Genomic DNA, 13,342 nt, shown 5'->3' with positions numbered 1-13,342 from the left:
TGGAAACAGCATAATATAAAACTACATACAAAGAGTATGGATTTGGGTGGGAGTTAGATAGGGGGAAAACAGGTCAAAATGTTAACAGGCGTTATCAGTTATTTTAATTTTCTTCTTTATATATTTTTTGTAGTTTTCTAATTTTTAAACATATACTTTTAAGTCAGGAAAAAACAATAAACATTATAAAAGGAGATTTTGTAATCCTTCAAAGATAGCCAATATGCAAACAGATACAATCTGTTCTACAGGCATTCCTGAGTGAGTTATTATTCTGTGTAGAGCACTAGAAAAACACTAATATTACTCACACATTATGGTGTCCTATTTTACAAGAGCCTATTTTGCTGTGCAAATTCATCTCAGAAGAGAAAATTGCATGAGCCCATATGTCCTGGCGCTGCAATCTCTATAATGAATTAAAAGACCCAATCCAGGTACTTGTATAACCAGGTTAAAATTGGGAGTATTTGTGTGAGGAGACTCAATTATCTCTGTTACAAAGAGCCCTTCTTTCTGCTGTGTGAGAGGCATCTGTCAGAGATAAATTCCTGCCTTTTCCAGATTCCCTTTATCCTCGCTAACAAAAACAAGCCCAGGGAAATGACAGTCGAGTTGCACAAACCCAGTGTTCAGACTTCCTGAGAAACTTGTCTTGAAATCAGAAGTCAAATTCCTGGCCTACATCAGCCCTGACAAAGCACATTGTCCTTCAACCAACAGCCGCACGTCGAGTGGGGAGAGCGGCGGGATACAGTGAAGACCTTAGCTCTGTGCGTTCCTTTTACGAGGTGCAACCGAGAACTGGGATTGCGGCTCGGGGTTCAAGAGGGGAGACCTGGAGCCTTGCTGTGTGGCCGTGTCCCCTACCAGGCACCTATTCCTCCCTCAGACACAGCCAGGCTGGCTCCGATTCCCCGGACACACCGGGAGCTTCCTCTCCCTGCCCTCCGCTCAGCTTTCTACCCTGGGGCCTCTGCTCGGCCGGGAGCAGCCTCGCGGGTCTAGTCCAAAAGCCCGAAGCGAGTCTGCCTGTTTCCAAGGGGAAGCTCCCTTCCCTTCCTCGGAACCCCCGCAGCCACGGCCCGGCTGCTGCGGGGACACAGACTCGTGTCCCAGGCCGCTCCTCGCTGGCTGCCTCTCCTTCAGCGAGTCACTGAACCCTGGGCCTGGGCTTCTCACCTGTCAGGAGTGAACTTCGTTCTAGGGTTTTTAGACTGGGCTCTATGCACCTTGGTAGTCTCACAGCAGCCAATTCTGGGGCCTGTGCATACATAGAAAACACTAAAAATATTTGCTGAAAAAAGTAATTAGTATATTAAACACAGTGAAAACTCCAAATGCTAGATAGAGCCAGAACCACTCAGATGGCTTTTTTGAAGAAATAAGAATTAACAAAGTACCAGATAGCATTTCTCAGGGAGTAACAATCTAATGACAGACAGGTACATCAAAGTCCCAAGCTGCTGGGACACAGCAGCAGAGGGCGAGTACCTCAGTTGAACGGTCAACCTGCCACATTCCCGAAGCCTCGATTCTCATTACCTTCTAGCCTTTGGATCTCCTCAGCTGTCACTTCCAGTGTTTGATCAGACAAGGAAGCAACTTGGATGACCTGAGAGAAAAAGGAATGAAATGTGTAGATGTGTGTATGTTTGTTTGTCTTTAAACAGAGGCAAGCCTGTCTTTTACAAAAGACAGGGAACATCAAAGATCTCTTGTCTTAAGAAACTGTCAGTGTCCTCAACTAGAGACTAAATCTCAGGTCCCCTTACTTTGGGAGTGGTAATTACACTGCAGATGATCATTCCAGAAGAAAAGGCTCATTTAAAACATTACACAATAAGCTTAAAAGGCCAAAAGGATAATTTAGGACAAGAAACATGAGTAAGAGTCTAAAACTGCATCCATATATATTCTAGTCCCAACATAACATGTTATTTCTTGAAAATGCAATACTTACAATAACAGAATTGTATCAGCAATTCTTCACGCAAGGAAGAAATAAATGTAATTATGAGCATATTGATTATAACACTGTGTACCTACACATAGTTTTTAAAGTACTTTTTACAAGTAAGCTCATAAGACCCAAGATCCATCTTGAGTTACATCAATGGAACTCTTGCTTGGGGACTCTTGGTCCGTAACTTTCAAACGAAAGAAGTGGCTTTCCCAAAGTAACAAAATAGCCCAAGAAAGACTTGGAAAAAGAACTCATTTAGAGAAGGGCAATCACCCGGTTTACACAGAGAAAAATGTCCAAATAATCCCAAGTCCAGAACTCTAGGTTCTAAATATTAAATTAAATGGACAAGATAAAAACCTAAACTACAAATTTGATGATTTAAAAGTAGAATGCACATTTTACTTTTTAAAATTCTTACCAAAGAAAAGAGAAAACTTTCACATCATCCTTGAATGAACGCACACCTCATATACCAATTAATTCTCCCACAGGTGAAATATAAAGAATCATAAGAAATCCCTCTGCAAATATTACCTAGAGTCAAATTCAGAGAAACTCACACAGAGCAGCAAACACAGAGAGACAAACTCACACAGAGAGACAAACTTTACTCCTAAAGAAGATCATTAAACTTACCAGCTGGGCAAAGGTTGTAACTTTTAGTCTCTTGAAAAGCTCATCTTTTTTGTATCTATAATCTGAAAAGCAGGAAAGGACAAATATTTTTCTAGGTTTCTTTTGCCTTCTTAGAGGTATTCATTCTTTCTAATCATCAAGTTATATGGTATATTTCTCAAGTTATTTATATGTGTTCGCATACATTACCTCATTTGATCCTCATGATAGCCTCAAAATTAAAAGTGGCCAGTATTATATCATCTCTTCACTTCCCCCCCTTTGCTTGGGCCAGTAGAAAGCCTATAGTTGAATATATAAGCCACCTCTTTGTGTCTAGAGACTTTATCCCCTGCCTTCATTTTACTAGCCTACCATTTTCCTTTTACTATGCTCTCTCTACTTTGGCCATATTGTACCACCTTTCTGTAAGCCGCTTTAAATCCTTTTCAGAACACGGGGAAATAATTCTGCATTTTATAAACAAGGACAGAGACCCAGAAGCTGAGTGGCCCCAGGTCAAACAGCTGGTAAGACACTTAGGCCCTACCAGTCTAACCCTTGCCTGAAAAGATAACAACCATATTCCTGAGGTTACAAACTGTGCTAAACACACAGGACAACACTTCCTTCCCCCTGGCGTACAATGCTGGGTGCAAAGTTATGACTGGTTGTGATCATCTTTTGTGTCAAATTCTCTTCAACTCCACTTCAATGAAAAGCAATCTATTCAGTTTTGCAAGATGAAAAAGTTCTGGAGATCTACTGTACAACAATGTGAATATACTTAACACTACTGAACTGTAGACACTTAAAAATGGTTAAGATAGTAACCTTTATGGTATGTGTTTTTTACAATTAAAAAGAAATTAACCTAAAACATCAATATTGATTCAGTGCTTTCTTTAAAGTTCTGAGACATAACTTCTCCAACAAGGGTCCTTCTGTAATTGTGTTAATAATTCTTCATATCACATTAAACAGTTTTTAAAAAAATCAGCCACTCTCACTTGACCTAGTCTCTGTCCCAAAGAGGCATGCTGAAAGGTAGCTACCTTAAACTTTTCTGAAAATGACTGCCAATTCTGAAGTTTTCAGCACGAACCCCCTCCCACTCTTACCCGTTATACCTCTTCTAGGTTTTCATATTGGAGCCCATGGCTCCTTAAAGACTGTCATTATTTCAGAATTACTAAAGGTTAGCTGGGTAATTACTGTGGCCTTCACAGCATACACGTCTCGTAAGCCAAGACTCCTAGCAACAAAGGAAAGGATTAAGGTATTTTAAGACTGTTTACCTGGTGCACTTATCATTTCTATGAATTTTCCAAAAAACCAGCACAGGCTGGAGAGTTATTTCAGAGGATAATGTTTGCTTGATTTACCAAACACCTTAGGACTCAGAGTCAGGAAATAAATATTACCTTAAAAACTAGCCTTTGTAAATATATCAATACTCCTTCTTACAGGAAATTAAAGATTCTCTGTTCTAAAATGTCTTAAAGAGAGTAATCTGGCAAATAACTGACCATTACTTCTAGAAAATTCTTAGAACAGCTTCTTCTGGATACAACAAGGTAACAAGCCTAGATGCAAAGGAATTTCAAAAGCCCGCCAGGATGCAGACCCAAAAGGCTGGGCACAAGCTATAAAAAGTACAAATGAATCACCACCAACCTGTCCACCGAAAGTCATTTATTTAAATTAAAATGGCAATAAATCAGCCAATGAAAACAGTCAATAGCTTTCAAGTAGTTTGCACTGTGCCATTTATCCACTGATATTCCTTTGGTATAGTTACATAGTTTGAAATACTTCTCCAATTCTTCACATTCTAAGTACAAATGTACACAATAAAATCCCCTTTAACTAAGTAGAAATTACCTCAAACAAAAAACCAGCTCAGCTATATTCTAATGATTGACATTTCTAGTGTCCTCTCCCAAGCACTAGAAATCCCACTGCACATTTGAGCCTGAACTCTACATACCTGGTTCTGGTTTAGAAGGGCAGCCATCATTAGGACTCTCTGACATTATTACTCAGAGATAAAAAAGATCAAACTAGAACGTTGTATAGTAAGTTTTAAAGTTTATAGAAAAGGATGGCTTGGAAAGCTCTGTCAGTCTGTCCTTGCAAGGGCGAACAGAGCCTTAAGAATGGAGCTTCTGCTCCTGTCACTTCTCCCAACTCCGCGATGGAGACAATTAACCCTAGTTTCAGATAAGCTATCAAGTTTTGCTTCTCCAGTGAGTCTGGAGTCTCAGTCTGTCTCTCTCGAGTTACTGGAAGGACAGAGACCTAACTATCTAGGATGTTTCACACTGGGTCCAACTAGTGTCATCTCACCACCAGAAGCCGAGAATAGGCTTTGTAAATGGTCAATAGACACAGTGTCTGTTTTCCCCAGGCAGAGTTGAAAGAATATTCAGATTACAAAGGAATTCTGCGTTTTCAGGGTTCTGTTAAAACACGTTATTAGCAAAGGGAAGTTGGGCTCACAGTGGAAGACAAATCGAAGGAAGTAACAGAACGAGGTTTGTGATTTCACAGAAAGACATGGCATCTAAGGTAACCGGAGAGAAACGAGGGGTCTAGGGTGTCCTAAACAAGGCAATGTTCTCCTCCCGTTGACCCGAGAGAACACCTACAACAGAAAGTGGGAAAAGAGAAGGCAACAGCGTCCAAAGTGTAGATCCTAAACCAGAATCTGCAGTAATTCTAGTCAGGCAATCAGCACAAAGTGTGTGAAACCAGGTGAGAGGAACCTCCTGTCTTACTAAAAGGAAGCCCACAGCTTGTAAAGAGGAAAGCATTTTCAAGGACTCTATTCCAGAGGTATTTCTTTGGGGAGATAAGCTCCATTTAAAGTTTAGATATTAAAGAAACCGCACTGTGCTTTTAAGAAATGTTATAAACAGGGTTTCAGCAATCTGGGTGGAATGAAACATTTCTAGGGGACAAATTTCGGTGCGGACATGTGAGTTTTTATACTCAGCTACAAATGGGCAGGAGGTGAAACAGACTCCACACTGAATTCAAAGCAGGCCGGCCGAATTTCCCTGCCATGGATGAACTAAGGACGACAGTTGTACAGCCCAGGTGAGTAAACAAGACCTTTTTTATAGTTTAAAATTTTAATATATCCTTAAAATATATGCTTATATAACATAAAATGCAATATAATGTATAAAATAGAATAGAATAAGAAGAAAAGGCTACTGTGACATTACACACTAGAAAACAAATTTCTACAGCATGAGCCCTTATAGCTCAACGAGGCAAACAGCAGAGTCAGCAGAAAGCTGCTCCAGAGCCCACATCTATTATCTGGGGTTTCTCAGCAATTCAAAAGGAACAGAAACATTATCATTTAAATTAAAAGGCCTGCTGCGTAAAAACAAAGTTCTTGTGAATTCTGGATTTGTAGTAATCTCTTCCCAGAAGATGTATATACCAGAGCCAGCTTCTGAACTGGTGCCTGAGTCCCTCTTTACTAGCATTAGCTAATGCTCCCCTAGCACTGTGCTCTGAAGATATAAGCAAATCCGTCTTAGAAAATAGATGTTTCTGCTGCTGCTTTAATTCTGGCCTTGATGTGTACATTTTACATCTGTTTTGGACACAGACTGAAAAATTATGATTTTTGTGCAAGAGCAATACACTCAATGACTAGTAGCATATCTTTGCAGAAGATTAGTTTTTAAAAAGAATGTGCATGAAATATGATTTTTAATTAAAAGAAAGCAGGCTGCAATGAATTTATAACATATAACATCACTTTAAGAATAAGCTCTTTCTCACATCTCTAAGGCTTTCATGAGTACTGTCTAATTTATACTCAAAAGAATGTTATGAAATAAGATATTATTACTCCTACCTCAGGTATAGAGAAAATAAGAAAATAGGAAAGATTAAGTACCTTGAAAAAGGCCATGAAGACTGTGGCACAATGAAATTAGCAGCTCGGGTTCTCACTGCTCGTTCTACGTCCCAGCATTCACATCTCCTACGGGGTCTAAGTCAGGCACAGTTTGGCCCACGAGCCACAATCCTAGCAGCTGACCAGGATGGTAGTGTTTCCCACGTCTTTCTAGCCACCTGCCGGGCTCAGTGGGCTCCCGTAACTCTCCGTGTGTCTGCTACAGAGTGTGGTTAGGGTTGTAATAACCAACTTACAGAACTACTACAGGGCTGCATTATGCCAACCCGTCAATAGTGGTACTCACTTTTTTTGATCTCTTCTAGCTTCTCAATGTATTTAGTCATACTGTTACCTAAAAAGAGAACAAGGATTTTAGATATGCTTTTAATGGAAGGAAATTAGTAACACTGTGAAAACAGAATGGAGTACAAGTATTCTCTAAGCCTTCCTATCCTGTTCTTACAGAATTACAGGAGGCAAATGGGCCACACATACTAATAATCTTTTTTGGATTATAAAGCATCATTAAAAGACAAGGAATCGTGTGAAATGCTTTGGTCAAATGCGGTAAGTTGGGGTGCATACCCAATAAGCATTAATAAGTCCCAGGCAGTACAGATAACTTTATGTAATTTTTTTCCTTTAAGTCAAGGCTGTCCTCCTTTTGTCCCCCCATAATCTTTTTGTGGGAAAGATACACAGAGGAAGAGAAAGAAAGCAGCAGTGATCTTCAAATGTCTAAAATGTGCCGTTGTGGCTGCCCAAGCAACCCTTTCTCTCCACTTAGTCTTGTGGTTTCCCTCTTTCCTAAACTTGGCCTCCACTATTCATGCTGATGTTGCAGCCTGAACTAGACCACACAGTCTGCACACCAGGATTCACTGTGGATTTGATTTGCTGAGAAATAGCAGCAGATTCCCACACTGTGCAGAGTCCCCAGCCTGCATGTTTTATAGCCTGGTTCTACAATACTAGGCTCCAGCCAATGTAGGTTGGAGAGTTTTCGTACATTAAAACTGGGCCAGGATCGTTCTGGTTTCTGAATGAACTACAGTCTAGTTCTCAAGCCAGGGGTGATTTTTACTGCACATGCTTTAATTTGATTCAAGTCAACACAGCAAGCTCTATCTGGCACCTACGAGCTATTGCAAAGAGGGAAAACATTCAAAATAATTTCTCACTTCTAAAACTGTGCTCCTAACTTTTAAGCCTTGAGGAAGAGCTAGTCAGATTCAGTCCCAACTCCAGATAAAAGAAATGCTTTCAATTAATGGCACGAACTGCTGTTTGTAAGGATTATTCTGAAATTTTCTTCATGTTTAAGTCAGCAGCAGAGAAAAAAAAGTCTTACTCTAAAACCCAAAATACATTTTCAAAAACAACTCATGTCATTTGTTATTATTACACCTTTACCATGAATTCATCATGGAATAAAATTCCACTGAATTAAAAATTTTTTTTTTCATCTTAAGACACATACTCTCTGGGATGGGACTCAGTGTGCAGTCCTAGAGCCAGACTCTCTCTCTTCCAGAAAGCTCAGAGACATAACTGCCTGAGCCTTCTCAAAGGAGATACTGAGGATGTCTCAGAACAGGTCCACATAGCACCAAAGACTAGGATTAAAACCAAATATGATCTTTCCTAGGTTCTTCAGGCTGGAACAGACTCGAGATGCGACCAGATCTCCAGAGTGGAAACCATGAATCCTTCCCAGGCACATACCCCTCTCCCTGCAACTCTGAACTCAGGTGGGAGCTCGGTGTGGTCAGCACAGTAGGGGTAGAAAACAGCACCCCCAGTCTTACTCTGAAACTATTTTCCAGAACGGTGTTGGGTCACATGTGCCCGAGTCCCGGCAGCCGCGTGTTGACAGGGCCGTTTCTCTGGGCCAGGGCAGTGCAGCCAGCCAGCCACAGGGCCAGCGCACAGCTACATGAACGCAGTGGCCCCGTTAGGCTCCCAGGCGCACGGAAACACCCTGCTTCTCCAGTTGTGCGGTGTAAAAACCCGGATTCACTGTGAGGTGCATATGCAGGGCGTGCGGCTTCCTTCACAGAAGCAGGGGGAAGCAGCTCATGCTCTAAGCCCCCCGAGGCACACTGCATGGGAAACGACAGCCAACCTTATTACACAGTCTTCATTATTAAAGCCCTGCACTTCCACTAACAAAGGGTCTCAGGTCCATTTCTCAGTCAGTTATCAGCATTTTCAGAGTGTTTACACCGCCATTCATCTCTGCACAGCAGCACCTCACAAGCTGTCAGTCCTACTGTGTGTTTTTCCTGCTAGAGGAGAAGGCAGGGAAACAGTCTTCTGCACAGGTAGGCAAATAGTTGGCCAAATTAAGAACACATCTAAGAGGGCTATTGTAAGAAGCTGTTTGCACTAAAGATATTCATTCTATCCAAGTAGAAAGAAAAAAAGAAAATGGTGGAATTCTGCATTGTCCCAACTGGAGAAATGAGACAGTAGGACGGCTGACTCATTGACACAAAATTCCCTAAAAGTGATCTGAGAATGCGTGCAAAGTAGTACTCTACCCCACTTCATATAATGCTTATATCTTAACTAAGCAGCTTATTGTACCAGATCTAATTTCATCTGAAAATAGTTTTTTGGCTACCATTTAAAGAGACCAGAAACGAAACAATTCTATAATTGACTCACTTATAAACACATCTTTGTTTTATACAAAAGGAGCCTAAAGGACTATCAGCAAACCAGTTTTTAAAAAAATTAAAATTACACATTATTGCGAGATAGACTTCCTAGACCAGACTTTGATTTTTAAAAAAGTCAGTGGCTCCCCATTGCTTACTGGCTAAAATTTAAACTCCTTGCTCTAGTGCTGAGGGCACCGTCTTACCTACCTCTTCCCTCTTGCCTTAACTACCAAACTTGACAAGATCTCTGCTAGCCTTGGGTTCTTGAATGTGTCGCTTTGTCCATGTAATCATAATAGTTCACCCAGCTTGGGGTGACCTGTTCGTCCCCTGAACCTCCACAGCGCCTGGCTTACCAGTCATAGGCATTTATCATTTTACTCCCTTATTTGTGTGCAAGTCTTATCTACCTTATTACTGGGAAAGCCCAAAGCTATTTACACACACACACACACACACACACACACACACACACACACAGAATATCTTCATCTCTTCCATTGTCTAGCACAGGAGGCACTAACAAATATTTGCTCAATAAAATATACTATGAAGATCTGCTATCTGAAGAATCCTCCTAATGAGTTATTTTTATAATGCAAATAATCATACCCCAATTTGGTTTGAGTTTCTGTACATCTGGTTTCCTTTAAATGTACAACCTGATTTATATGCAGTACACGTTATATGCTACCTATCCGACCCATCTTGTTTTAGGAGTCAGGTAACCTAGAAATGTATAAGGTGGCATTTAGTTTCTATGTAGTATATAACTTAAGTTGCAGCAAAAGATATATTTTAAAAGTTTTACAATTTGAATCAAGGGAAAGAGACAACCCAACTATATCAATAGTGTTATGCAAAGATAGAGCACAGCCCATGAACTGAATGACTCATTCAGTAGATTTTTCCTTTCTTTTCCTATAATTTAATAACATTATTTGTACTAAGCCAGTAAGAAAAGCAAGTGATTTTGAGCAGCAGTAATCTAAAGTAAGATTTATAAGGCACGGACTTGGTTGCTAAGAGACAACTCCATTGCTTTATTTTTCTTCAATATTCCCCTCCTCTATGGAGAAGTTCTTTTGGCTCAGAAGGAGCAGAAAGCGTGAAAAGAGGCACAGTGGTCCTTTGTTAATCTCAATAAGTTATACGAGTGTATAGTGCTTTCTGGTTTGTAAAAGGCTTTCACATACGTTTCTTCCTTTGACATAAGAAACAGAATTAAATACTGAAAAAAATGAAGAGTACCTAGTCTGTAATGAGTTTGACTGCTAAAGATCAAGGCTATTAGCAAAAAATTCAGGAAAAGTAAAGACTAAAGAAAAAAGAAACTACAAGTTTGTGTAGAGATAATAAAAGGTGAATTAAAAAAAAAATAAGGCCAGAACACACTGAGTGGAGCAAATCTACAGAATTTTAGAAAGCTAAAGAAATTTGAAATTAGACTGAAAATAGAGTGAAATGAGAGGATAATACAAGCAATGAAAGAGGGCAGGAGACTAACAAAGGGAGAGCCCTGGGGTTTGAAAAGTGTTCCTTAATCAGCCCGTGGTGCTACAGAACAGAAGCCCAGAGAGGGTGCTTGAGAATACACGAGAACCCTGCAGTGGACACTGAACAAAACGCCGCCAGGGATTTCATCAGAAGCATAATCCATTCATGGCACAGTCTGGCAATGCTGGGGAGCTGGTAAGATACACCCAGGCACCTATGGAACAAAAGAAATAGTTGAAGTTCAAAGTAATTCTGATATTTCTAGCCACGGCTATACACTGCTGTTTGAGTTTATAAGAGACGTAGAATCAGAAGTAGAGAATTAGAAAACAGTCTTTATCCAGGAAGAAGGTATTAGTCTTTGAAGAACTCAGTAGAAGGTGATTTGGGCGAAGACAGCAGATACTACGAAATTCTTGATTTCTTGTGATTAACTCTGAATTACTCACTGTTTGGTAAGCAAAGATTAAAGACCTATCTATTTAGCCTAGAAATGAGAAACACTCACTCATTCCTGTGCTTATTTCTACTGCTCTGATGGCAGAGCTGAAAAACATCCCACAGATGGGAACTCTTTACTCTCACTTGGGCCATAAGGTCATTCTTGTGTTTTCTTAACCAGGACTACTCACCCTTTTCACCTTATGGCACACATATAAGTGTTACTATCTGGACAGAACACAGGTTTGCATTGTCTCAGGCTCTGATGGCTACCCAGAGGGCTGAAGGGATCTGCATATCTTGGCATATAACACACAGGCTATTATACCGAATACACAGGGAGGTAAGTCATAAAAATGAATAAAAAAAATTAAAATCCAATCTTTCCCCTAAATTGTCTTTAAAATAATTTAATTTGAAACAACAAAAGAAACTGAAAACTAGGATAAGATTTCTCTCCCACAGTGACTTTAAAATAAACTTTCAGTTTTAAGCAATGAAGCACACTTTGACCCTGCCAAAGTGATTAAGAACCAGTTTGGGAGACATTTACTTCCAGGGAGATGAGGTAGATGTATTTTTCCCTACTCCTCCAGCTAAGTACAACAAAAACCCTGGACGACCCACAACATGGGAGAAAATATTTGCAAATCGTATTTCTGATAAGGGTTTAGAATCCAGAGAATATAAAAGAACTCTTATAACTCAACAATAAAGAGAAAAATGACCCACAATTAAAAAACCAGGCCAATGGTTTGAATAGCCACTTCTCCATAGGAGATATACAAATGCTAATAAGCACATGAAAAGGTGCTCAACATCACTGGTCATTAGGAAAATGCCAATCAAAACCACAATGAGATACCACTTCACACCTACAACCGTGACTATAATAAAAATGATGGGCTGTAAAAAAGATTGTTGAGGATGTGGAGAAGATAGAGCCCTCCTGCATTGCGGATACGTTGGAAAACAGTTTGGCAGTTCCTCAAAAAATTAAACACAGAGTTAACATATGACCAATTATTCAACTCTTAGGTATATAACCAAGAGAACTGAAAGCATATGTTCACACAAAAACTTGTACACTAATGTTTATGGCAGCATTATGGCCAAAAAGTGTAAATGAACCAAATGTCCATTAACTGATGAGTGGATAAACAAAATGTGGAATACCTATACAAAGGAATACTATTTGGTAATAGAAAGGTCTAAAGCACGGATACATGCTACAACAACACTGATCCTTGAAAACCTTATGCTAAGTGAAAGAAGCCAGGCACGAAAGACCACTATTGCATGATTCCATTTACAGGAAATGTTCAGTACAGGTAAAGTCATAGATCCTGAAAGTAGATTAGTGGTTACCAGGGACTGGTAAAAGGAAGGAATGGAAAGTGATTGTTATTGGGTAAGGGGTTTCTTTATGGGGTGATAAAAATGTTCTGCAATTAGATAGTGGTGATGTTTTCACAACCATGTGAATGTACTAAAAAATTCTGAATTGTACATTTTAATGGGTAAATTTTATGGTATGTAAATATATATCAATTTAAGAAAATAACACACCAATTAGAAAAAAAGATTGAATTAAAAATACAAAACAAAAATCCTGGACATCATATATTTAAAAAAAACCATAAGAAGACTCTGAGAGGTGGAGAGGGGCAGACAACTGGCCAGGGACCTCAGGAACCAAGGAATAGTTGAGTTACCTAGGTTTTTGTTTGTTTTTTGCCTCATATGCCCTGACTTGGAGCTGAAGAAGCTAGCAACCTAGAAATAACAATAAATAGACAAAAAAATCCCCAACAAAGGCCTACTGTCTCCAGTCAAAGAACCGGGAAAGGAGCAACCTAGCAAGACAGAAGACCATCAGACTGTAACTGCCTTATTCCAGTCAAACCCCACATAAAAAGTGTGGCCCCACTTGCCAACAAAGGCCAAGTGAGAAGCCTTAATTTCCATCCTTGCTGAGCCATGATGAGATGCCATCAAGGTACCAGAAAGAAGGAAGAGGGTGGAGCTGAAAAAGTACTAAAATATATATAATGGCTGAAAACTTCCCAAATCTGGTAAGTGACATAAACCTACAGATTTATACAGACGCTGAGCAAATGCCAAACAGGACAAACCCAAAGAAACCCAAACCAAGACACATCATAATTAAACTTCTGAAAACTGGAAAAAAAAAAAAATCTTGACAGCACTAAGAGAAAGAAATGACAC

At 39.8% G+C, this 13,342-nt stretch overlaps 1 protein-coding gene across 5 annotated transcripts in view; it reads right to left on the bottom strand.

Annotated features, from left to right (window-relative positions):
- CEP41 (centrosomal protein 41) overlaps nucleotides 1–13,342 on the bottom strand; it is a 42,866-nt gene that overhangs the window by 11,876 nt on the left and 17,648 nt on the right. For 2 of the 5 annotated variants that reach the window (XM_081147363.1, XM_081147364.1), the window contains 3 exons: nucleotides 6,814–6,861; nucleotides 2,606–2,667; nucleotides 1,546–1,615 (listed from right to left, as the gene is read on the bottom strand). In XM_081147363.1, coding sequence (XP_081003489.1) covers nucleotides 1,546–1,615; nucleotides 2,606–2,667; nucleotides 6,814–6,861 — 180 coding nt within the window. Of the gene's footprint in view, nucleotides 1–1,545; nucleotides 1,616–2,605; nucleotides 2,668–6,813; nucleotides 6,862–7,094; nucleotides 7,179–8,317; nucleotides 8,612–10,159; nucleotides 10,887–13,342 lie in introns of those variants that run through there. The other 3 variants (XM_081147365.1, XM_081147366.1, XM_081147367.1) reach the window with 3 other exon arrangements.

Source organism: Miniopterus schreibersii (genome assembly GCF_964146895.1).
Source record: "Miniopterus schreibersii genome assembly, chromosome: 9".
Taxonomy (NCBI): domain Eukaryota; kingdom Metazoa; phylum Chordata; class Mammalia; order Chiroptera; family Miniopteridae; genus Miniopterus; species Miniopterus schreibersii.
This window is presented reverse-complemented; position numbering and strand designations above follow the sequence as displayed.